General features: G+C 50.9%; 1 protein-coding gene across 1 annotated transcript; it reads left to right on the forward strand.

Annotated features, from left to right (window-relative positions):
* The first annotated feature begins 2,856 nt into the window (after positions 1 to 2,856).
* TSPAN3 (tetraspanin 3) lies at positions 2,857 to 24,136 on the forward strand. Its single transcript, XM_056865813.1, has 7 exons — positions 2,857 to 2,942; positions 15,299 to 15,490; positions 17,092 to 17,166; positions 19,555 to 19,656; positions 20,319 to 20,471; positions 21,452 to 21,535; positions 24,009 to 24,136. The coding sequence occupies exons 1-7, from the start codon at positions 2,880 to 2,882 to the stop codon at positions 24,099 to 24,101; spliced, it is 762 nt and encodes a 253-aa protein (XP_056721791.1). The 5' UTR covers positions 2,857 to 2,879; the 3' UTR covers positions 24,102 to 24,136.
* The last annotated feature ends 1,841 nt before the right edge of the window (positions 24,137 to 25,977 follow it).

The following is a 25,977-nucleotide window of genomic DNA, read 5'->3' on the forward strand; positions in this document are numbered from 1 at the left end:
TTCTTCCTATCAGCCTAGAAGAGAACTTAAAACTGCTTCTTGAAGCGGGGGGGACGACGACACCATCCTGAGTTTGCAATCCACGTGGGGGACTGGGTTGGCAGAACTCTTGGGAGAACCGGGCTGTTCCGCTTGCTTCCTCTTTGTGATAAATGTCAATTACATAACTAGGCAGATTGGGTGCTCCCCCCCCCTCCCCTGGTAGCTATTTGGCATCCTCCCGATATGCATAAAATTGCATTGGAACATATCCCCTTTGTGCAAGGAAAGTAATCCAGCAAACTGCAGAGAGTAGATTTGTTCCCTCTGGGACGTTTCCGGCACAGCCGAGCACCTTCAAAAAGCAGTCGGCGAGGCAAGAGGGAAATCTTGGCACTGCAAAGTTGTGACCTGGTTCCCCCTCCCCTTTTGCTGCTTTTATGCGTCGCTTCGGCCTTCCCCCCCCCCCACCCGCGTTCCCCGTAATGGAATCGCCGCCTTTTGGCATTTCTGATCCGGTGGTCACAGCATGAACACGGCAAGCTTGGGAAATTACCTCCTGGAACACAACTCGGCCCCTGAGCTCCTAATATGAGAACCCCTACAGCAATGGAGATGTAGCTTGAGATAATGGAGCCAAAACAGACCAAGAGAGCTATTTATAACCCAATCATATGCACGTGTACAAGGAATGAGATTGCTGGGGAGGAGGGAAGAAGAAGAGTTTGGTTTTTATATGCTGACTTTCTCTACCACTTAAGGGAGAATCAAACCGTCTTCCGATCCCCTTCCCTTCCCCACAACAGACACCCTGGGAGGTAGGTGGGACTGAGAGAGCTCTAAGAGAACTGTGACCAGCCCAAGGTCACCCAACTGGCTTCACAGGCAGGAGCGCGGGAACCCACCCGGTTCGCCAGATTGGCCTCCGCCGCTCACGCGGAGTAGCGGGGAATCCAACCCGGTTCCCCAGGTTAGAGTCCGCCGCTCTTAACCACTGTGCCAGGCTTGCCTCTCTAACTGGGCCAGCTCCAGCAGTTTGAGGTGCCATCATCTGATGACTATATCTAACAGCAAAGCAGGTGGCTTGTGCTAATTGCAAATCCAAGGCCACCCACAGGTGAGGAATGTGCTTTGTCATCCTGCGGGGGAGGACTCACTAGAGAGAGCCGGTGTGCTGTAGCTTGAAGAGCGGGTGGTTTTGGAGCGGTGGTCTCTGACCTGGAGAACCGGGTTTGATTCCCCGCTCCTTCACATGAGCGGCGGAGGCTAATCTGATGAACTGGGTTGGTTTCCCCACTCTCCACATGAAGCCAGCTGGGTGACCTTGGGCTAGTCACAGCTCTCTCAGCCCCACCCACCTCACAGGGTGTCTGTCGTGGGAAGGGGAAGGGACAGTGATTGTAAGCCGGTTGATTCTTCCTTAAGTGGTGTGTGTGTGTATACATTATATATATATATGTATGTGTATATATGTATGTGTGTGTATATATGTATGTATGTATGTATTCTGAGCCTTGATTTCACTGGGTTGGTTTCCCACTCCGACACACGAAGCCAGCTGGGCGACCTGGGCTAGTCACAGCTCTCTCTTCAGCCCCACCTCTCTCCCAGGGTGTCTGTTGAGGGGAGGGGAAGGTGATTGTAAGCAGTTTAAGTCTCCCTTAAGTAGTAAGAGAAAGTCGCCATATAAAAACCAACTCCTCCTCTTCTTCTAAATTAGCCAACAGGCTATAGAGGCGACAGGCTTTTCTTTGAAGAGATGCCCGAGATACTTCCAGGAATGCCCTGCAGATGGCAGCAAATCCCACAAGAGCCACAAGATGGCAGCAAATCCACCACCCTACTGGCCCTGTGCAAGGTTTTTCCCTAGGATGCGTGGTGCAATGGTTAAGAGCGGTGGTTAGGAGCGGTGGACTGGAGAACCGGGTTTCGATCCCCCACTCCTCCACATGAGCGGGGGACTCTGATCTGGAGAACTGAGTGGTAGAGCATCTGCTTGGCATGCAGAAGGTCCCAGGTTCCAGGTTCAATCCCCGACATCTCCAACTAAAGGGACTAGGCAAGCAGGTGAAAGACCTCCGCCTGAGACCCTGGCTCAGTGGTAGAACCTGCTTGGCATACAGAAGGTCCCAGGCTCAATCCCCGACATCTCCAGTTAGGGACTAGGCAAGTAGATGATGCGAAAGACCTCAGCCTGAGAGCCTTCCATGGACCGGCAGCGGCTCTGGAGATGCTGACCCTGGGACCTTCTGCATGCCAAGCAGATGCTCCACCACTGAGCCAGGGTCTCAGATCAAGGTGTCTCCCATCACCTAGTCCCTGCTACTTTAACTGGGGATGCGGGGGAATTGAACCTGGGACCTTCTGCAGGCCAAGAAGAGGCTCTGCCACTGAGCCACAGCCCCTCTCTATGGCTCTCCAGGGTCTCAGGCGGAGGTCTTTCCCATCACCTCCTTGCCTGGTCCCTTGAACTGGAGACGCCGGGGGATCGAACCCGGGGCCTTCCGCACGCCGGGGCAGAACGCTCTGCCCCTGAGCCACGGCCCCTCCCCAGCTTCCGAGAGCTGACCAGGTCGGTTTAGCGTGGGTCGCTCGACCTCCACGAGGCCCCGCCCACCCCCGAACTCTCCCGGAACGGGCCCGCCCCGCCCGAAGCTGGGGACCCGCCTCCGGAGCGGCGTCGGAGGCGCGCCTGCGTCATCCCCCCGCTCACGGGACGGGGGCGGGCGGCGGCGGCCATCTTGGGCCTCCTCCCTGCCTGCCTGCCTGCCTGCCTGTCTCCTCCTCCGCCGCCGTCGTAGCCGCGAGGGGGGCGGGGCCGCGGAGGGGCGTCGGGGCCAGCTGGCGGCGCGGCGGCGGCGTTGGGGCCGGCGGGCGGGCGGGCAGCGTTGGCGGCGGCCATGGGGCAGTGCGGCATCACCTCCTCCAAGACCGTCCTCGTGTTCCTCAACCTCATCTTCTGGGTGAGGAGGGCCGGGGGGGGAGGGGAGGAGGGGTCCGCTCTGCCCCCCACCCACCCAACCGTCTTATCCCACCCCCCTCCCACCCCCGTCCTCCCTTCCACTTGTGGGGGGGGCGAAACCCCCCCGTGTATGGAGGGAGAGGGCTGCCAGTCTCTGCGTGTTGCCTTTCTTTATCTCCCCTCCCGTTTTCCCCCTACCCTATTTCCCCTTCTCCCCCTCCCCTATTTCTCCTTCTCCCCCTCCCCTATTTCTCCCTTCCCCTATTTCTCCTTTTTCCCCTCCCCCATTTCTCCCCCTACCCATTTCTCCCCTACCCTATTTCCCTTCTCCCCTCCCTATTTTCCCCCTCCCCTATTTTCCCCCTCCCCTATTTCCCTTCTCCCCCTCCCCATTTCTCCCCCTCCCCATTTCTCCCCCTCCCCATTTCTCCCCTCCCCATTTCTCCCCCTCCCTATTTCCCTTTCTCCCCCTCCCCTATTTCTCCTTCTGCCCCTCCCCTATTTCCCTTTCTCCCCCTCCCCTATTTCCCCTTTCTCCCCTCCCCTATTTCCCCTTTCTCCCCCTCCCCTATTTCCCTTTCTCTCCCTACCCATTTCTCCCCTCCCCTATTTCCCCTTTCTGCCCCTCCCCTATTTCTCCCTCCCCTATTTCTCCCCTCCCCTATTTCCCCTTCTCCCCTCCCCCCTCCCCTATTTCCCCCTCCCCTATTTCCCTCTCCCCCTACCTATTTCTCCCCTCCCCTATTTCCCCTTTCTCCCCCACCCCTATTTCTCCCCCCACCCTATTTCTCCCGATCCCCATTTCCCCCACCCCTTTCTCCCCTTCCCCTATTCCTCCCCCTTCCCCCACCCCTATTTCTCCCATTTCCCCCGCCCCTTTCCCTTTCCTCCCCACTCCTATTTCTTCTCTCCCCTGTTCCCCCCACCCCTTCTCCCCCCCACCCCATTCCCCCTTCTTTTGGAGGATGTCCTTCCTTACTCCTCACCCACCCACCAAATTGCTTCTCTGACTTCCTGGTTTCATGGAATTATGGGGAGGAGGATGGATGTATTGAGGGGGCCCCACTCACTCAGCCTGTTCCTTCTCCACCCCTTTCCCCCCTACCCCTTCAAGGATGGCCTTCCTTACTGCTCACCCACCTACCCAAATTGCTTGCCTGGCTTCCTGGTTTCATGGAATTATGGGGAGGGGGGTGGATGGATGGATTGAGCCCCCCCCCCCGTTCTTCTCCCACCCGCCCCCTTAAGCACACCCACATTTCATACGCCACAATAGGCAGGTCCCTTGTTCTCTTTGTGGGTCACCGATGGAGGGAATTGAAGCTTCTCTCCCCCCCCCTTTTCCTTTCCTTCTCCATAAATTATTGAAGCTATTTTCTCTTTCCCCCTCCCCAAAATTGCTGGGTATGGAGTTGAAGTGTTGCTTTCTTGTCGTCGTCCCCCTTTCAAATTACCATGGGGGGGATTGAATCTCTTTTTTTTACTCCTTCCCAACCAAATTATCAGGGGCAGAATTTAGAGCTTTTTCTTCCCGTTCTGTCCCCCCCTCCCCCACTTTGGGGAATGGGGCTGAAGCTTTTCTCCCCCCCCCCCTGTTCAGGAGGGGATTTAAGCTTTCCCCCCACCCTCCATGCTCAATTTTTTTTTCTCCTCCCCAAAAGCTGTTGCATTCTAAGGCAAGGGGGACGATGGGGTGGATTTTGCGGGAGAAGCCTCTCTCGCGCGGAGAGGGTGCAGCGGGCTGGGGAAGGGGTTCGGGACGGTTCCCCATCCCCGGCTATTTTTTATTCCTCGTTCAGTTTTGCCTCTACGAAGCAGCAGGCGACATCCCGTAATTTTGCAGCCGGTTTTTAAAAGCAGCGATTGAGGGATGCTGTGAAGCCGATAGAGTAGGCAGGCCTTCGATGGCGCATGGGAGAGAAAGCTTGTTGTAGCAGCGGTCATTCACAAAAACCAGACATGCAGGCCTCTCCGGTTGTGCCCTTGCTGCACTCTCTAGTGACCCAGATTTGGCAAAGATGTGGGGGAGGAGAACTGGTGCAAGGGCATTTCCCCCCCCCCCCCCACCACCACCACAAATGATACCAGGCAAGATTTGAAACCGTCACTTCTGAATGCTCTAAACTAGGAGCGGAGGCCGATTTTAAATGGATTCTCGTGTCTGGCCGGTGGAAGGAGGCCCTTTGCGTGGCCGGTACACTCAGCCAGCGTGGTGTAGTGGTTAAGAGTGGTGGTATGGAGCGGTGGACCCTGATCTGTCAGACCGGTTTGATTCCCCACTCCTCCTCCACATGAGCGGTGGAGGCTAATCTGGTGAACTGGATTTGTTTCCCCACTCCTACACACGAAGCCAGCTGGGTGACCTTGGGCTAGTCACCGCTCTCTCAGCCCCACCTGCCTCACAGGGTGTCTGTTGTGGGGGTGGGGAGGGGAGGTGGTTGTTAGCCGGTTTGATTCTTCCTTAAGTGGTAAAGAAAGTTGGGATATAATAACCAACTCTTCTTCTTCACATCCAAAAGTGAGTTTGTTTTCTTGAACAGCCCAACTCATGATGTCAGGTATGACCTAATCCACAGTGATGCAGTTAGACGTGGCGTGGCGTTGCTGATCAGACGTGGCGTTGCTCATCTTTTCTTATTTTTAGTCCTCCCCCTTCCTTCAGCTTCCTGTCCCACCCCGCTTCCCAAAATCCCCTCGTTTGCGCCTCGGAGGGGAGGGGGCGGAAGAGCAGCCTTTCAGTTGTGGCGAATCTCAATCGGTGAAGGAATTTGGACCGCTTAGTAGCAGCACAGGGGTTTGGCTCATCCTTTAAAAAAGATAAAAAGCCCCTCCCGGGATTTTAATTTTTTTCCCAAATGAGTGTGTGCATATTTTGAGGGGGGAGGAAGGGCAGAAAGAGATGGAGGTTTTGGCCCAAGTGAGCTTGCTGGTGAGGACCGGGCGTTTTTGGCCCAAATGCAGGTCACAGGAGCATGGGTCGTAACCAAAATAGCTGCACGTTGCGCAAAATGGATGGTTCCCCCCCCCCCACCATCTATTGAGATCTGGCTTTTCAGGAGTCGTGGCTGAGGGTGTCTCAAACTGGGTTCCCTTGTTTTCCTGCGCTTTTAACACTTGGAGTGTGCGGCCTTGTTTGAAACAGCGCCAAGTAGCACATGAGAGTATTTAACACCCTTGCTGCAAGAAGAAAGGAACGTGATAGTGTGGAGGACAGCTGACCATTAGGGGCTCCCGCAACTCTCCCAGCTGCCCTGCCCGGTATTTTTTCAAGCAGCTATAGTATCTGGGGGCAACGTACAGATGAGGTGCCCCCCAAAGTAGGGGAATGTGGGGCGTGGGATAGGGTGCCGTAGAGAGTTAGGCCCATGTCCGAACTGGCCATATCTGTGTTTGTCTTGCATTACTGTTGACCTCGTGTTTATAAATCAGACTCGGCTGTAGCAGTTTAAGCCCTGACTTGGTTGGCCCAGGTTAGCCTGATCTCTTCAGACCTCCAAAGCTAAGCAGGGTAGGCCCTGGTTACTCCTTGGATGGAAAGCCACCAAGGAAGTCCAGGGTTGCTACGCAGAGGCAGGCAATGGCAAACCACCTCTGTTCGTCTCTTGCTTTGACCGGGATGGGCCAGGCGAGCCTGATTTCGTAAGATCTCAGAAGCTAAGCAGGATCAGTCCTGGTTAGTCCTTGGATGGAAGACCACCAAGGAAGTCCAGGGTCGCTACGCCAAGGCAGGCAATGGCAAACCACCTCTGAACGTCTCTTGCCCTGACCTGAATGGCCCAAGCTAGCCCAATCTCATCAGGTCTTGGAAGCTAAGCAGGGTCGGCCCTGGTTAGTACTTGGATGGGAGACCGCCAAGGACGTCCAGGGTCACTATGCGGAGGCAGGAAATGGCAAAACCACCTCTGAACATCTCTTGCTTTGACCTGGATGGACTAGGCCTGCCTGATCTTGTCAGCTCTCCGAAGCTATGCAGGGTCAGCCCTGGTTACATTTGGATGGGAGACCACCAAGGAAGTCCAGGGTCGCTGTGCAGAGGCAGGCAACGGCAAACCACGTCTGAACATCTCTTGCCTTGAAAACCCCCATGAGGGGTCACCATAAGTCAGTTTTGTCTTGATGGCAAAAAAGTGGTTCAAATCCCCATTCCTATTATTATTATTTGCTATCCCAGCTGTTAAAGACAGTGTACGTAGGTTAGTAGAACAGCAGTTCAGTAAATATCTTGGAAAGGGGGATAAACAGCCGCACAGACCTCGCACGTGAGATTGTCTTAAGCAAAGGAAATCCAACCTAAGACTGTCAGCAGCCTGAACCGTTCACTATTCCTAGGGTGGCAGCCTGAAGTTCAAGTTACTGTAACTCTGGGCTCCTCTTCCCAGCTGTTTCAAAAATGTGTTCAGACGGGCACAGAGCAACTGGTTTCAAAGGAAGCCCTCGCCCGTTTCCCACGGCATAGCGAGCCAGCGTGGTGCAGTGGCTAGAGTTCTGGGCTAGGACCCAGGAGACCCAGGTTCGAATCTCCACTCTGCCGTGGAAGTGTGCTGGGCGACCTTGGGCCAGTCACACACTGAGCCCCACAGGGTGGTTGTGGGGATTAAATGGAGGAGAGGAAAATGCTGTAAGCTGGTTTTGGTCCCCGCTAGGGAAAAGGGGTATAAATGAAGTTAATAATAATAATAATAATGCGTTCTGGCCGTATTTCTCCCCATAGCCAATGTCTAAACAGACTTTGTTTATTGTTGGATGTGTATCCCGCTGTATACCAGCCAAACCCAGGCTCAGAGCGGGTTACATAGTACTGTGTTCTCAGAGTAACAGAGATTCTGTATGGTTTAACAGATAAAGTATGTCTGTTTATGGTTTTGTTCACATTACTGGGGTTTTATTATAGTTTTCTCACAACCTGTGACAGAGCATAGTTTTCAGCTTCTCTGCGACGGCGTCTTCTTTGGCTTGTCAAACAAGAGCGTTCTAGATCAGATTTAGGTGTTTTACGACAGCAGAAACGTAGTAATTTTGGAAAGTTCACGCGGCATAGGAATTCAGCGTCTGGACTTCGGTGATTCGAGGGGGGGGTTGCGCATTCCGGGACATGTTTCCTGTAGCGTTTTGAAGAAATGCCTCGGTACAAAAGTCCAAAATGGTTATCGTTAATTAAATATCAATGATCTCAGCTTGGCATATGTGGCTCTCTTCTCTGCCCTCTTCTCCCCACCCTGCAATTGCAACAATTCTGACAGCCAGAGCTGACTAGTCCCAAGATAAACCACAGACTCAAGATAAACTACTCATGGCGGAGTTGAGGATTTGATCGTAAGCCTCTTGATCATAGTACAACGCGGTCACACCACATTGGCTATGCAACTTTGAACTACAAAGGGAAGGGAAGCCGGGCTGGAAAGAGGTCTCGCCTTCCCGGGTTGTTCGCTTCTCCTGTCCCTTTCACCTTGGTCTACTATAGGGTGGTGTCTGCACACAGGCTTATATTGTAAGCTTTCTTGTCTTTAAAAAAAAAAGATTTTTGGAACAATAGAGTTGACGCTTGCCAGCGAAAACATTTTGCCCTTTCTGTTCCGAATCGCTTCCCTGTCCCAGACCACGCGAAGCGGCTTACAAATTATAAATACGCCGATGCAACAAAGGGTCTGAAGCATTCTGCGCAGGGGTACAGCTTTTCCTGTCCCCCGCCCCCCGTAGTGAGCGGTTGTGAGGAGAGGCCGTGGCTCAGTGGTAGAGCCTCTGCTTGGCATGCAGAAGGCCCCAGGTTCAATCCCTGGCATCTCCAGCTAAAGAGACTAGGAAGGTTGGTGATGTGAAAGACCTCCGCCCGAGACCCTGGAGAGACGCTGCCGGTCTGAGTAGATAATACTGACTTCAGTGGACCGAGGGTCTGATTCAGTATAAGGCAGCTTCATGTGTTCATGTGTTCAACATTTAGGGGAGGGGCCGTGGCTCAGTGGTAGAGCCTCTGCTTGGCATGCAGAAGGTCCCAGGTTCAATCCCCGGCATCTCCAGTTAAAGGGACCAGGCAAGTGGGTGATGTGAATGATCTCCGCCTTAGACCCTGAAGAGCTGCTGCTGGTCTGAGTAGACAATACTGAGTTTGATGGACCAAGGGAGTCTGATTCAGTATAAGGCAGCTTCATGTGAGTGTAGGTGGGATGAATCAGATACGGTCCATCGGTACCTGAACCCCATGAATTATTCCTGCAACTGGAACCTGAGAACCGCAGCTAACATTTCCTTCTGAAGGGGAGGAGAGAACAGGTGAAATTTGAACTTTGCTGGAGAGAGATGAACCTCCAGGGCCAAACGGTGGACCCTGGTCTCTTAAAACACATCCGTTAAGTCTTGCTGGTGTAGGATCCTCTCCTCTCTGACTCTAGGGAGCCCTTTGGGTACCTCTTCATTATCTGTCTAGGTACGGCAGCCGGGGATTTCTTAGCTTCGTCTTGGAAGGAGCTTTCTGCAGTTTGGTGTGAGGCGTCTTTGTTTTGCCTGCAGCTCCCAAGGAATCTGGAAGCGCTGAAGTCAGTTCAGGTTACGGAGACATGTGATCCAGCCAGTGCAAGAGAATGGGACTATTGTTAGGCTCGTCTTTCTCTTCTTCCCGCTCTCTCTCTCCCCCCCACCTCGCTTTTTAATTCTTTCCCTGTTCCTCCTCTGCAGGCACCATAGTTATATTATCTCCGGCACACTGGAGTTCTTTAAAGGATAAAGATGCCTTTGTAAATTGCGCGGCTCCTATCTAATGCTGGTGATTCCGGTCTGTTTTCTCGGTTCCGCGTGTCCCGCCTTGGACTGTCGAAAAAGTGCGAGGGAAGGCACCCGGGTTCCAGCATAGAATAGGAGTTAGGGGTGAGGAGAGAGTAGTGTTTGAGAAGGCCTGTAATTTTTGACGAGAACTTTTCTGTCTACACGTGTCTTCCGAGAGGCAGCGTAGTGATTAAGAGCGGTGGACTCTAATCTGGAGAACGGGGTTCGATTCCCCACTCCTACACACGAAGCCTGCTGGGTGACCTTGGGCCAGTCACAGTTCTCTCTGAACTCTCTCCGCCCCACCTACCTCACAGGGTGTCTGTTGTGGGGGGGGGGGGCGAAGGGAATTGTAGGCCGCTTTGAGTCTCCTTGAAGGTAGAGAAAAGCGGGTTATAAAGGTCTACTTTTTCTTTGTAGCTAATGCGGTGCTCCTTTTCTACCATGTTTGTCTTGTCTGGGCATTTAACCAGGCATAATGGCTGTCCCCTTCTGTACATCTGAAGAAGCGAGACCTCCCTCTCAGAGGCTCATACCGGAATAAGTTTTGTTAGTCTTTAAGGTGTGTAATTCCTGTGTAATATGACCTAAAGTCAGCTTTAACTTTTAAATGTTCTCAGCTGGTCAAGGGGGTTACCTGACATCCATTGTAAACAGCTGACTTGGATGTTCTCCGAAAGGCCTCCCCATACTTTTTGTGTTTGCAAGTTCCATTTCCCCCCCCTTTCTGCACCCACCTGGAAACACCTGCATCTTACATGCTGATTGGCCTTTTAAAAAGAATAAAGCAGGCCAGTGATCTTAAGTGGCGTTCATTCTTGCATAGCCAGCCTTGTTCTTTACTAGCCTCTCCAGCGATTCACGGGTGTATTCATAAAGCCAAGGTGCATACTTTGCATTTCTCAACAGTTAAGGCACAGCAGGGTGTGTTAAAGTGACGCTGATTATGCGCCCTTAAGGACAGACGGCCTTTATTTGATCAGAGCAGTGTGGCTGAGCCATATGGCAATAATTCTCAAGTTTCTCCCACCGACCATTGTGGTCTGCCAATGGGCGATGTACTTCCTGCTAATCCTTGACCCTAGCGGGCAGGCTTCTCATTCGGAGAGGATCTCCATGGACTCCTGGAGCCGGTCAGCTGGGGTCCTGAAAGCTTAACACAGATGCTGTTTTAATATTTTTGGGGTGATGGTAGTTTTCTGAACATACCAAGCCAGCGTGGTGTAGTGGTTAAGAGCAGTACTTTGGACCGAATGATCTGGAGAACCAGGTTTGATTCCCCACTCCTCCACTGTCTAATCTGGTGAACCGGGTTGGTCTCCCCACTCCTACACATGAAGCCTGCTGGCTGACCTTGGGCTAGTCACAGTTCTCTTAGAGCTCTCTCAGCCTCTCCTACCTCACAGGGTGTCTGTTATGGGGAGGAGAAGAGAAGGTCATTGTAAGCCAGTTTGATTCTTCCTTAAGTGGTAGAGAAAGTCTGCATATAAAAACCAAAGGAAGGTGATTGTAAGCCGGTTTGATTCTTCCTTCAGTGGTAGAGAAAGTCGGCATATAAAAACCAACTCTTCTTCTTAATGTTGCTTGTGCAGTTAATATACTGATCAGATTTTATTGGTAGTTGGGACAGATGTAGCTTACAGTATCAGGAATGTTTACGAGGAGCCCCCACGGGTGGGAAGGCAGAGACAATGCGTTCTTGGACATTCTCACCCCCCAGGGATTCCCACTTCAGAAAGGCCTTAAGAGAAAATTGCAAATTGCAGAAATATGCAGAAATACAGATCTTTTTTAAAAAAAAAGATCTGCTGGGGACCTTTAGGGGGATCTGGCCTTTGTGATAACAGACCTTTGTGATAACAGATATCTGGTTTAAACCCCCTGGCTTTGTTCTCTACCTTTTTAAGGAGAATCAAACCAGCTTACAATCGCCTTCCCTTCCTCTCCCCACAACAGACACCTTGTGAGGTAGGTAGGGCTCAGAGAGAATTGTGACTAGCCCAAGGTCACCCAGCAGGCTTCAGGTGGAGGAGTGGCAAATCGAACCCGGTTCTCCAGATCAGAGTCCACCACCCATGTGGAGGAGTGGGGAATCAAACCCGGTTCTCCAGATTAGAGTCCGCCGCTCTCAGCCACTACACCCACACTGGCCCTATCTAGATTATCCAGAATCTTTTGTAAATGAATGAAATCTCTTACGAAGTCCGATCAATTAAAAGCTTTAACTAGGTGACCTGGTTTCTCCGGGAGTTAAAATGACCAACTCTGAGCGAGTGGGGGAAAAGTGGGAGAAGCGGATTAACATGCCATTAAACTATTACAGGAGAAAAAAGGAGCGGTCGGCCATTAACCTAATTCTGGATTTTCCTTTATGCTTCTTTCCGCCAGGCATCTCGGAGCCTTTGGTGCGGGAGTTGACATCATTAGCGAGCTATTTCTGAGCCTTCATTGCTAAGCAACGGTTAATAATTACAGTATTTCCCATCTCTTCTTGGGTGGCTCGCGGTCTCCAAAACGTGCCCCGCGTAAAATGTCATCCTCTTGCGATGGTGCGCTGAGTTCCATTAAGCACCTGTTTCAATTACGTTCTCGCAGCGGTGTTTTTACCTGCAGCTTACATTGTAATTCTGTGAACCCTTTTCCCCCCCGCTGCATTGTTCTGCTAAGTGTTCAGCCAGCCTGTTCCAACCCTCTGAATGTAATTCGCGGGGATTAGGTTTGTGGCGAACCTGTAGCCAAACTGGTGGAAAACGCCAATTTGAAACTGTGGCCCGGACCTGGTTCTTGGCGAGTTCCCGCTTGAAGCCGAGGCAAGGCAGAGAGCTGCGTTTGGTCCCTTTCAGTTAACATTGCTTTGTCCGGTTACAGAGGGTGTCCCCCTAATAATGCAGACACATGAGTGGCTACCTCCATTATTGATATTTGGTCGCCCCTCCCTGTTCAGTCTTTTTCAGAGGCCCTGCTTTGGTTGCCCCTGAACATTTTAGAGAGTCAGCGTGGTGTAATGGTTAAGGGCAGCGGACTCTGATCTGGAGAACCGGGTTTGAGTCCCCGTGCGTCCACACGAGCAGCGGAGGCTAATCTGGTGAAATTGATTTGTTTCCCCACTCCACACGAAGCCAGCTGGGTGACCTTGGGCAAGTCACAGCTCTGTTAGAGCCCTTTCAGCCCCACCGACCTCACAGGGTGTCTGTTGTGGGGAGGGGAAGGGAAGGCGATTGTAAGCCAGTTTGATTCTTCCTTGAGTGGTAGAGAAAGTTGGCATATAAAAACCAACTCTTCTTCTTCCTTGCCTCATGATAGTCTGAGTGGAATGCCCCTTAGAGACTTTTAGGAAGAACACGCAAAACATTTTTTTATTTAGGCGAGGTTTCCTGAGCTGAATACTCAGTTGCCCCATTAGTGGAATGCCCCTTAGAGACTTTAGGAAGAACATGCAAAACATTTTTTATTTACGCAAGGCTTCCTGAGCTGAATTCTCACTTGCCCCATTATAGGTGATCTGTGAATGCGCTCATTGAGGACCGGCGAATGGAAAGCATATGTTCACCCCAAAGCTTTAGGGAGGATTTCTTTGCCAGACAGGAAATACCCTGACTGAGACATGCTAAGGACCTGATGGCATGCTAATTGCTGTAAACAACCAAGTACCATCGGGTGCAACTGCTGATGTGCAGGGCCGCATACTTAGCAGCCTAAAGCTCAAATTCCTGCTGCCGAAGAATAGTATCTTGTAATAGGATTACGCTGCTCGAGCCAAATAGGTCCTGATTATTTTAGGACTGGGTTCCGGTTTTGGCTGCCCTCGTTCACAGGCCATGTCTCAATCTGTGTCTCTCGGGTTGAGATTTAAAATGAGCTTTCTGTTCACTTGGTGTCCTACGTTGGGGAGGGGCGGGAACAGGGACGGGCTCCTGATTGTAGCACGCCTGCCTGCCGAGGTCCTGACACCGTCGCGCGCTTGTTTTCTGAAGTGGCGCTGCAGTGAGCCGCAGTCTCGATGCAGAGAATTTGACACTTGGAAGCACACGGAGACTGCGGCGCTCGGGATCTGAGTGTCTTGGCAAAGCCAAGCGTGTATGGGGCCACTGGCTGTCTTGCGGGACAGCCTAGAAGATGGTGGAGTCAAGGCACAGATTAGGAAAACACACCCCAGAGGATGCATTTAAAATGTTTTTGCTCCTGATGGGGCCGGAATCTCAAACCTGACGCCTGTGCAGTTGGAGAAGGCCTGTTCTAAGTCCCCCCCCTTCTTTTTTTTGTTAAGAGATTAGCATAATTCTGCTATTTTCTGTTGCCCCAGAAGGTCGGACCAGAGCCAACGGGTTGAAATTAAATCAAAAGAGTTTCCCTCTAGACATTAGGAATAATTTTTTAACAGTTAGAGCGGTTTCACAGTGGAACAGGCTTCCTCGGGAGGTGGTGAGCTCTCCTTCCCTGGAGGTTTTTAAGCAGAGGCTAGATGGCCATCTGTCAGCAACACTGATTCTGTGACCTTAGGCAGATGATAAGAGGGAGGGCACCTTGGCCATCTTCTGGGCATGGAGTAGGGGTCTCTGGGGGTATGTGGGGGGGAGGTAGTTGTGAATTTCCTGCACTATGCAGGAGGTTTGGTGGTCCCTTCCAACTCTATGATTCTATTATTCTAATTGAACTGTATATGGATGGGTGAAGTAGCTCTCTACCAAGCAAGGTATGTCTGTGTAAGTCAAAGAGCGCCTGCTTTTTTTCCTGATCATTTGTGGGAGGCGGGATATATAGACCTCAGCTGAATCCATGTGAAAGTCAAACTTCTTTCATTCACCCCCTAGTTTGGCCAAGAGGTTATTCACCCAATGCCAGTTTGGCCAAGAGACTGCTTACCCAATGCCACATGCAGCGGTAATGTATATCCAGCCATACCTCGGAGACGCCAAGTGAGCACATGGTGTTGGGGAAATGGCGATGACAGACTTGCTCAAAGACGCAATATCTGCAAGGTGCAATAAAACGGTGTGCAATAAAACAAACTACTCCTGTAATGCTCTCAAGGGAGCCAGCTTGGTGTAGTGGTTAGGAGAGGTGGAGTCTGATCTGGAGAACCGGGTTTGATTCCCCACTCCTCCACATGAGCGGCGGAGGCTAATCTGGTGAGCCGGGTTGGTTTCCCCACTCCTCCACATGAAGCCAGCTGGGTGACCTTGGGCTAGTCACAGATCTATTAAGAGCTCTCTCAGCCCCACCTCCCTCAAAGGGTGTCTGTGTTGGGGAGGGGAAGGGAAGGTGATTGGAAGCCGGTTTGATTCTGCCTTAAGTGGTAGAGAAAGTCGGCATATAAAAACCAACTCTTCTTCTCCTCCTTCTCCTCCTCCTTCTGTGGTGAGACAAATCCAGTGCATTCAATAATCTTTGGGAAGATTTATTTCTTTATGTATTTATGGTCCACCATTCTCCCTGGGAAGGTGGATTACACAGTGGGTTAATACCATCAATAGGCTGAGACATTCAATAAATAGGGTTTGGGTTGTAGAACCGACCAGAAATCTACAAAAAAACTGGAATCGAAGCAAAGCGTAAGCGTCAGTGCATGGCAGAGCTCTGATCCCGGTTTTGTCTTGCCAGGCGGCTGCGGGCATCCTGTGCTACGTGGGCGCCTACGTCTTCATCACCTACGATGACTACGACCATTTCTTCGAGGACGTCTACACGCTCATCCCTGCCGTGGTCATCATAGCCGTGGGGACCCTCCTCTTCATCATCGGCCTCATCGGCTGCTGCGCCACGATCCGAGAGAGCCGCTGTGGGCTTGCCACGGTACGTGAGCGCTTCCCTTTCTCTGGTGCCAGAGTCGCTCTGCTCCGTGCGCCATTCCAAATTGCCACGAATGGAAAATATTCTGAGAGCAGAATTATTTTTTTAAGAACAGTCCGCTCTTGTTCCGTCTAAGAGACGGTTGGGCGAGCAAAATGTCAAATTCTGCAGCATTTACTGGTTCTTTTGCTCAAAAATTAATCTCCAGCTTTTATGGTACTGTGTAAAATGATCTCCTTGACCCGAGCACTAGGGTTGCCAGATCCCTCTTTGCCACCGGTGGAGCCTGAGGGGGCGCGCTTTGGAGAGGGAAGGGACTAATTTGGAGAGGGAAGGGAAGTATTAATTTTGTTTATTGGCCATGGATAGCCCTCTCCTCCATGAACATGTCCACTCCCGTCTTCAAGCCTTCCAAATTGGCAGCCATCACCACATTCTGGGGCAGGGCGCTTGGCGTCTCTCTACCTGCTCTGACCTGCCACTTGGTATCACCTCGTTCAGCTCCATGACTCGAAGCCTGTTGCAACCTGATTCCATTATTTTGCCGGTTAGGGATGCTTGCTTTTAATTGTTTCAGACGCTGGTTGTTCTCTCTCTTTTGAGGCTTACATCATTCCCCTCCAAATATGGGGCAATGATGTGCTGTCGAGTAGGCAACACTACCCAGACCAATCCAGTTCAGTTTTACTTGGAAGCGGCCCAACATTGTGAAGTTATCTGGTCACCATGAATAAATCCTGCTTTTTTGCCACTTCTGTAGCATCTTAATAGAGCCCTGGGGCGCAGAGTGGTAAAGCTGCAGCACTGCAGTCCAAGCTCTGCTCACGACCTGAGCTCGATCCCGACAGAAGTCGGTTTCAGGTGGCCGGCTCAAGGTTGACTCAGCCTTCCATCCTTCCGAGGTCGGTGGATTGAGGACCCAGCCAGCTGGGGGTAAAGGGAAGTCGACTGGGGAAGGCAATGGCAAACCACCCCGTAAAACAAAAGTCTGCCTAGTCAGCGTCGGGATGTGACATCACCCCATGGGTCAGGAATGACCCAGTGCTTGCACAGGGGACCTTTACCTTTGCCTTTACTTCATAGCATCTTAAGATTTGACGGGAAAACTTTCCTTTAACTGTCTTGTACGAGATTTAAAACATGGAAGAGAGGGGGGAAATGATTACAATACAGCAAAGCGGAGCTCAGTTGGTACTTGAGATGGTGAAATAACATCTCCTGTAACGCAAGCTGCCATTTCCAAGGGCCAGAGATACGCTTGTGTTCAACACGTACAATAGACTCGTTTGGCTCAAACAATGAAGCTGCAAAATATTTTATGAGACTTGCATGTCTGTAACTTGAGTTTGCCACGGAACTGCCCCATAAAGCAACGATGGGATCTTGACTGTATCTTTTGATCTCTTTGATGCGGGGGCCTGTGTACTCAAATAACTGCTAGATAAGATGCTGTAACATGCTGGGATTGCGCGTTCCGTGTTACCCAAAGGTCCTGATTAGGTTATCCTGGCGTAACCAATAAGCAGGAAAGCTATGTTTATACCTAATCTTCACTTTCCCTGACTAGATTTAAAACTGTGTCTCTTTTTTTTCTTAATACTTAGTTTGTGATCATCCTCCTGTTGGTTTTTGTCACGGAAGTGGTGGTCGTGGTTCTGGGCTACATCTACCGAGCAAAGGTAAATTGGTCTCTCTTTGTGTGTGCGGGTTAAGTGCCGTCAAGTCTCTTCTGACTCCTGGCGACCTTGTGACTCAGCATCCTCCAAAACGTCCCATCTTTAACAGCCTTGCTCAGGTCTTGCAAACTGCGGTCCATGGCTCCCTTTATAGAATCTTCCTCTTTTCCTGCTGCTCTCTTTTACAAAGCGCTTGAAACGTGGCTTGCAAATAAGCTGGGCTGGGGGGGTGTTATAAACTCATCTGCGAGGCAGGGGAAATCGGAGGAGGCTGCCAGGTTAGAATTACAAAAGTTAAAAATAAAAGAGCGGCGCGCTTGCAGAAGGAAGTAATTAGAAATCTTTAAAGAGATAAAGAGCTAGGAAGGAATAACCGTGGCAAGTTGAGAAGCGGGTCACCGGCAGGTGATGGAGTATGACTCTCGGGCCTACCTACTATTTTTAAAGTTTTTCTTGGCTTGGCTGAAATTTCCATTGTTAAAGCTCAAAATAACTCTTCCCTTCCCCCTCCTTTTTTGTTAGCTTCAGGTGAGTTTGAGGATATACAAATTCCCTTTTAAAATAGGTCGTTCGTAGCCTGTGGGGGAGTCACAGGAATCTCTTGGCCCCCTTCCGTTCTTTTTGGGTCCACACCCCAGCTAAATCGTCGCTGTCAGCACAGCAGGCCTGCGATGCTTACCTACACTTGTGTCGCTGCCGCACCCAGATCCCGAGACATCTGTCACAGTCGGTGTTAAACTGCCCAGAAACGAAGGGGACAATCCCTTCATTGTCTTTTTCTTTCAAAGACACCACATCGACCCGTGTGGTTTCCGGAGACAATGGTAATTGACTGTTTGAGGTCATCGAGCGGGGTGTGGAATCCAATTATCCTGGGATCTGAACCTCGAATGCTGTCGGTGCCAGATAAACTCGCTTCCCGGACTGAATTTCCTTGATTTTAAGAGTGGGGGCGAGGGAGAGACTAGTAAAGACTGGACTGTTGCAGCTAGACGGCCTTGTCCGCTACAAGTCATGCCTTTTCCCCTAGTTCCTTTCACCCACATCTCCAAAACTGGCTGATGCAGTGATTACTTTAGAACAGGATCTCTCATGAGCACATGAAGCTGCCTTCTACTGACTCAGACCCTTGGTCCATTAAAGTCCGTATTGTCTACTCAAACCGGCAGCGGTTCTCCAGGGTCCCAGGCAGGAGTCTGTCCCATCACCTCCTTGCCTAGTCCCTTTAACTGGAGATGCCAGGGATTGAACGTGGGACCTTCTGCATGCCGAGCAGACGCTCTACCACCGAGCCACGGCCCCTCCCTCTCCAACCCCGTGGTCCATTGGAAGTTAGGACACTCCTCTCTTTCTCTCCACATGGTTTGTGATGCCACTCGCCCTGCTTATTCTTGGCAGGTACGGTATTCAAGGTGAAGATATATCCTGTGTTCCGATAACACCGCTCTGGGTCCTGAGATGCTCAGAAGAAAGGAGGGCATATAACTATTTTAAAATTACTGCCCTTGGTTTGTGCCCTCCTTCCTAAAAGTGGGGCGGAACCACGCAGGCCTCATGCATGGATTAAGGTACAAATAGCTTCCCCCACACACACACAATTTGTCACTTACTCAGGAGGTAGTACGTACTTTATCTCAATCCTCTTTCCAGTCATAGAATCAGAGTTGGAAGGGACCACCAGGATCATCTAGTCCAATCCACTGCACAATGCAGGAAATTCACAACTACCTCCCCCACATCCCCAGTGGCCCCTACTCCATGCCCAGAAGATAGCCAAGATTCCCTCCCTCTCATGATCTGCTTAAGGTCATAGAATCAGCTTTGCTGACATGTGGCCATCTAGCTTCTTAAAAACCTCCAGGGAAGGAGAGCTCACCACCTCCCGAGGAAGCCTGTTCCACTGAGGAACCGCTCTGACTGTTAGAAAATTCTTTCTAATGTCTAGGCGGAAACTCTTTTGATTTAATTTCAATCCGTTGGTTCTGGCCTGACCTTCTGGGGGCAAAAGAAAACAACTCGGCACCATCCTCTATATGACACCCCTTCAAGTACCGGATGGTGCAGTCACCCTGCGGCTTCCTTTCCCGTGCTCCGGACAGTATAACAGATGTTATATTCACGTTGTTGCTTTGTCTTAAGGTAAGCCGGTGCTTGCCCTAACTTCTCAGCTGGTCCCCAAAAAATGATCCATTAGGCAAAAACTGGTAGTCGGCATTTTCAAAGCTAAATGTTAGCTACAAAGTATTCCGCTGAATGAGCGTTTAAGGACCATCTGCGTCAGGGCGCTGTTTTATGCATATCCTGTTTGGCTGAGTTACTCATCGAGAATGGCAAACCAAATTGATGACGTTGTTTTGGGGGGGTTGCCTTTCCCCCTCCCCCTGAAACCAGGTGGAAGATGAAGTCAATCACAGTATTACGAAAGTGTACGACGCATACAATGGGACGAACCCAGATGCTGCCAGCCGCGCTATCGACTACGTGCAGAGACAGGTGAGAACAGACGCTGTTCTGCCGCCCGTCCAGTTCTTCAAATGACAAAGTCCTGATAATACGCTGAATCCTCCGAGGCAGGGCTGTCCTATTCTCCACGTGGCAGCGCCGAGCGGGAAGTCAGGACCGGCATAGAAGGTCTCTCTGGTTCAGATTCCTATCGCAGAAACAGTTGAAGCCACCTTGCGCACGCGGGTGTGAGGATGACGCAGGGGCAGCAATGCTGTAGTGTGCCCCAGAAGTCCCCCTGGGTGTTGAAGTGACCAAGAGCCAGTGTGGTGTAGTGGTTAAGAGTGGTGGTTTGGAGCAGTGGACTCTGATCTGGAGAACCTGGTTTGATTCCCCACTCCTCCACATGAGCGGCAGACGCTAATCTGGTGAACTGGATTTGTTTCCCCACTCCTCCACACGAAGCCAGCTGGGTGACCTTGGGCAAGTCACAGCTCTGTTAGAGCTCTCTCAGCCCCACCTGCCTCACAGGGTGTCTGTTGTGGGGAGGGGAAGGGAAGGTGGTTGTAAGACAGTCTGAGTCTCCCTTAAGTGGTAGAAAAAGTCAGCATATAAAAACCAACTTTTTTTCTCCTCCTCCTCCTCTGTGGGGGAGTGGCTGGTTTAGTTTTTTTGCAATGCTGAATATAACCTCTCTCTTTTTTTTAATATAGCTGCACTGTTGTGGCATCCGCGACTACACAGACTGGGAGAAGACAAACTGGTTCCAAGAAACGAAAAACAACAGTGTGCCCCTGAGCTGCTGCAAAGCCAGCATCAGCAACTGTACGGGGAGCCTGGCTCGTCCCACGGACCTTTATGGCGAGGTCGGTGGCGCCGAGCATTTGGGTTTTGTGCACGCAAAGCATAAGTGGCTTGCCCATGCCCTTCTGGCGCAATCGACTCATTAGCACTCATGTGCTCTTGGAGTATCATTTCTATGAGGATCTTAGATCATGATATAAGGTAAAGGCCCCCTGTGCAAGCACCGGGTCATTCCTGACCCATGGGGTGATGTCACATCCCGACGTTTACTAGGCAGACTTTGTTTACGGGGTGGTTGGCCATTGCCTTCCCCAGTCATCTTCCCTTTACCCCCAGCAAGCTGAGTACTCATTTGACCGACCTCGGAAGGATGGAAGGCTGAGTCGATCTTGAGCCGGCTACCTGAAACCAACTTCCGTCGGGATCGAACTCAGGTCGTGAGCAGAGCTTGGACTGCAGTACTGCCGCTTACCGGACTGCAGTACTGCCGCTTACCACTCTGCGCCACGGGGCTCTTACAGATCATGATATATCTGTCCTCTTTTAATACATAAATCCGATGCCTCTGTGTCTGATATGATGCCTTTTTTATTAAGTGATCGGGATCCCAAGGCTACATTGGCAGTGGCGGAATTTATTTCAGTCCTTATATCCCTGCAATATTAGACTTAAAACTATGCTGCTCAAGATCAATGGCTCAAGGAGCTTCTTAAGCAGGGGTGTGGAACTCAATTGTTACGAGGGCCGGATATGACATAAATGTCACTTGGTCGGGCCAGGTCATGCCTTTTTTCAGAGAGCAGGCCTTGAGACTGGGAAAGGTTTGGCTGAGTTTGCCTAGTGCATTCCATGTCGGAGACAAGATTTGAACCCAAACTTTCCTTCCTGCGGTCTCTGTCCCGTAGCAGCCTGCTGCAGCTGCTATGTTGCCCCAGCTCTCCTCTAGTCCGGTGTCCCTTGCAAAAAAAAAAAACCTTTTTATAGGCTCTACAAAACTGAATTGCCCCATATGGTATCACTGACGCGCGTGTTTGTTTTTCAGGGGTGCGAAGCCCTGGTGGTAAAGAAACTGCAGGAGATCATGATGTACGTCATTTGGGCGGCGCTGGGTTTTGCCGCCATTCAGGTAAGACCATCGCTTTTTTTAAGGAGGAGAACGAGCAAGACGGTCCCTCAAATGCCGCGCTCAATATACAGCTCTCTTTCCCCCCTGATTTTCTGTGTACCGTTCGACCCAAGAGCAGGCACCAGTCGTCAACGTTTAACTTTGAAAAGAACATAAACGCCACGCTGGCCCCTAAATTGCATCACGTAAATACACAAAACCTGTGTTTCCGGAAGCAGGGTCACGTTGCTTCCTGAAAGGCTGCATAAACATTGCGAGTTTCAGGGCAGGGCGTTCTGCTGGTTCTGAAATATTGACCTAAGGTTGGGAAAAATTCCGCCCCTTTGCAGAACCGGTTGTTAACCCCTAGCTGAGGCGCCTCCAAAGATTTCCTCCTGCTGTATGAATCTTTCCTTCCAACTCGGGAGCAATCATGCCCCGGCCTCGTTTCGTCTTATCCTAAATTGACAGGGAGTGTTTCGTTTTTATCGGTCCGGCGCTTTAAAGAAGAGCCTTCAGATGAGTTGCTTATTGGCAGACTATAACAGGGGTACCTCTCTCATGCCCGGCGGCCAGGTACTGATTAGCAAGAGCTAAGCTGATCACAGTAGAAATGGCTTGCAGTACTCAAAGGAAACTTGAATTGGCCGCGATTTCTTTCATTCACATGTGAAAGCTTAAAGTACCAGCTTTATTTCAAACGTGTGTTTCATTGCTGACACCCCCCTAAAAAAGGTAGCTGTGGCAAACGGCACGGTGAGGGGGGTCCTCTGGAGAAGAAGCGGGCATGAGGACGGCCCAGCAGAGATTGAGTACGACAGGCACTTTTCATTTATTTATTTGGAGAATGTCTATCCCGCTTTTCTGTCAACCTGTGGCTCTCTAGGCAGCTAATGAAAACTAATGTATCTGTACAAATAATATGAGAAGCGGTTGGTGAACTCAGCTCTTTTACTGCATACCAGCACGGTATATATTGGCCTTGGTCTGATCCAGCAGGGCTTTCCTTATGTGCTTATGGAGGATGGGGCTGTCCATGGGTACTAGTCAAAATGGATACTAGTCATGATGCACACCTATTCTCTCCAGGATCAGAAGAGTGCGCCTATTATATTAGGAGCTTTGGAACACAGGCAGGATAATGCTGCTGCAGTCGTCTTGTTTGGGGGCTTGGGGACCCCTGGCTGGCCACTGTGTGAACAGACTGCTGGACTTGATGAGCCTGGGTCTGACCCAGCAGGGCTTTTCTTATGTTCTTAGGATGCACCAGCAATAAAGGAAATATCTTCTCACTGTCTTGGTGTCTCCTTCCAAGACGTTTGAAGAAGACAAGAGGGGACAGGTTTTTGGTAGCGGAGGCCCAGGTTATAGCCCTCCAAGGCAGAAGTGAGCCAGCTGGCGATATATGGAATGTACACAGTGCATTGGATGACGGCTGAAATACAAACAACCCTGCAAGAAAACGGCTGCTTTGAAGGAAATCTGAATGCTTCTACAAATAGCTCCCTCTGTGTTGAACTGTTTGACGTGCCCCCACCTTCAAACATTCTGGGCTTGTGTTGCCTCACCATGGATTGTGGCGGGCATGTAGCCTGACGCATTTGACCTGCTACCCACTTCGGTTAGCGCCGAGCAAGCCGGACTTCGGCTGTTTGCTCTGTTTTGAGTTGGCGAGGAAAGGAGCGGCCGATAAGGTTGGGCAAACATCCGCCGCTAGAAAGTGTAGCTCACCCAAAGTGTGGAGGAGTCGAAAGCATAACGAGGCTTCAGTTGGAGATAAATGTCTGGATTTCGATTTTGGTATTGCTTCCTGCACCGTCAGTCAAACCCGCAATGTTTATTTCTCTTTTCTGTGCTCCCGGAAAGCATTTGTGGTGATGGCTGCCAACTGGGAAGGCTTTAAGAGGGGAGTGGACATGTTCATGGAGGAGAGGGCTATACATGGCTACTAGTCAAAATGGCTACTAGTCATGATGCATACCTATTCTCTCCAGGATCAGAAGAGCATTATATTAGGTGCTGTGGAAGACAGGCAGGACAATGCTGCTGCAGTCATCCTGCTTGTGGGCTTCCTAGAGGCCCCTGGTTGGCCACAGTGTGAACAGACTGCTGGACTTGATGGGCCTAGGTCTGATCTAGCATGACTTTCCTTATGGTCTTATGGATACTGGTCCTGATGCATACCTGTTCTCTACAGTATTAGAAAAGCATGCCTTTATATGAGGTGCTGGGGAACACAGGCAGGATAATGCTGCTGCTGCAGTTGTCTTATTTGGGGACTTCCTACAGGCACCTGGCTGGCCACTGTGTGAACAGACTGCTGGACTTGATGGACCTTGGTCTGATCCAGCATGGCCTTTCTTATGTTCTTACATTCTTACGCTAGCAACATTTCTGCATCCGATCAGCTTGCCGAAAAGACAGTCCCAGGTGTCCTCGGTACTCCCACATGCACTCAGTTTGCTTCTCTTCTCTTCCCCCCCCCCCCCCGCAGCTCTTAGGCATGCTCTGTGCTTGCATCGTCCTCTGCCGGAGGAGTCGAGACCCTGCTTACGAACTGCTCATCACCGGAGGGACCTATGCGTAGAAGAAGCCGTAGAACCTACACTTGAATCTCCCGTTTCCTCCACTTGGAAGACAATGGATCGGCCAGGTCTGTCGCAAGCAGCCACCGCCGATTCGGTGAAGCGAGCCGGGACAGCGAGCGCATACACTGGTGACGGGCAAAGGCATGGCTTCCCTTAACCCCCCCATCCCCGTATTACTGTGACACCCCCCCTCCCCATCTATTTTAGCCAGCCGTCCACCTATCTGTACGTTTTGAGTAACCAAATAAACACTCGTTTTTGGAACCGTTGACAAAACGGGCAGCGTGACGCAAGGGGCGGGGGGGTCAGAGTTTGTAGCCTGAGGTTGGTGAATTGCCTCAACCCTGTCCTGGTTTTAACCTTTGCGTACGGAATCCTTCCAGTCTTCGCCGCGGGGGGTGGGGGTGGGAATAACAGGCCAAAGTTGTACGAAGGTAGGTCGGCCGCATTTCAGTTTTGCGAGGGCTCGCAAGTTTCCCTGTCTTGCCTGTCACCAGTGTTTGTCTTCACTGACGCGTTAAGTGAAGCCCCGAACATACTATAAAAACGACTACTAACCAAAATTTTAGGATCGCACGAACACGTCTCTTGACCTTTTAAAAACGAAACTTCAAGCAAGCAGTTATCTTCCGAAACCCTCTTTGTTTTAAAGTAAGAGCTGGCTTTTCAGGAGTATAATGTATGCACTACTGTTCTATAATGAATATTTTCCGTTTTTTTTCTATGAGGAGCTGTTTTATGTGTCGAGTGAACTGTTCTTCTAGAGTAGCAAAAAATAATACGTGAAGGTGAATTGTGTAAATAGAAGACCTGATTAAATAAATCTTCTGTACATCTCTCCAAACTCAGCTGTGGTTAACCTATTTTTTTGGGGGGGGAGGGCGCTCCTCCTGAGTAGTTCTTGACAAATTAAAGTGACTTACCTGTGTGGGGAGGGGTCTCGCCGCTGACTTCCACAGGTAAGTTTCCGACCGTGACCACAATGCATGGATGAAGTGGATGATTTGCTAGGAGGCCTGTCAGTCAGCTCCCTGCTGAGAGAGCCCCTTCCCTTAAAGATCTTACGTTGCATACCTGAAATTCCCATCGCTCCACCCCCACTTTAACCTCGCAACAACCTGTTGGGATGTGACAGTAGCTGGCCCAAGGAGACACGGCAAGCTGGATGGCGGAGTGGCGATTGGAACGCAGATCACCAATGCACGAGACCAGGGGTCCGCACCCTAATTGAGCCTACGGGCACCTTTGGAATTCTGACACAGGGAGTTGGGCGTAACCACAATTTGCCAAGGAGCAAGGTTATATATAAGTGTAATAGTGATTCTTCAACATTGTAGGCTCAAGCTTTGATTAACGGTGCAAAGCCAGTTGGAAGCCCTGCTGGGCAGAAGCCCCACCTAGCCCTGCCCACTTCCTTGAAGTGGGGTGCCCATGAGTAGTAGAAGAAGAGTTGGTTTTTATATGCCGACTTTCTCTACCACTTAAGGGAGAATCAAACCGGCTTACAATCACCTTCCCTCCTCCCCACAACAGACACCCTGTGAGGTCGGTGGGGCTGAGAGAGCTGTGACTTGCCCAAGGTCACCCAGCTGGCTTCGTGTGTAGGGGTGGGGAAACAAACCCAGTTCACCAGATTAGCCTCCGCCGCTCATGTGGAGGAGCGGGGAATCAAACCCGGTTCTCCAGATCAGAGTCCACCGCTCTGAACCACCTCTCTTAACCACTACACCACGCTGGCTCTCAGCTACGTTGGGGGACCCCTGCCCTAGACTAACACTAGTCACTGCACAAAACCAGTGTTGATAGAGGACAGGTGACTGGCAGATTTTGCTCTGTCCACAGTTTGTGGTACATACATAGTGTGGCAGGGAGGGA

The sequence above is a fragment of the Euleptes europaea genome, chromosome 20, assembly GCF_029931775.1.
Source record: "Euleptes europaea isolate rEulEur1 chromosome 20, rEulEur1.hap1, whole genome shotgun sequence".
Lineage (NCBI taxonomy): Eukaryota > Metazoa > Chordata > Lepidosauria > Squamata > Sphaerodactylidae > Euleptes > Euleptes europaea.

What these genes read in the sequence shown, in the direction of transcription:
- TSPAN3 (XM_056865813.1), top strand. Translation starts at nt 2,880, where the DNA reads ATGGGGCAGTGCGGCATCACCTCCTCCAAGACCGTCCTCGTGTTCCTC. An exon ending in GCCGCTGTGGGCTTGCCACG is followed by an intron (nt 15,491 to 17,091) that starts GTACGTGAGCGC and finishes CTTAATACTTAG; the next exon opens with TTTGTGATCATCCTCCTGTT. An exon ending in GCTACATCTACCGAGCAAAG is followed by an intron (nt 17,167 to 19,554) that starts GTAAATTGGTCT and finishes CCCTGAAACCAG; the next exon opens with GTGGAAGATGAAGTCAATCA.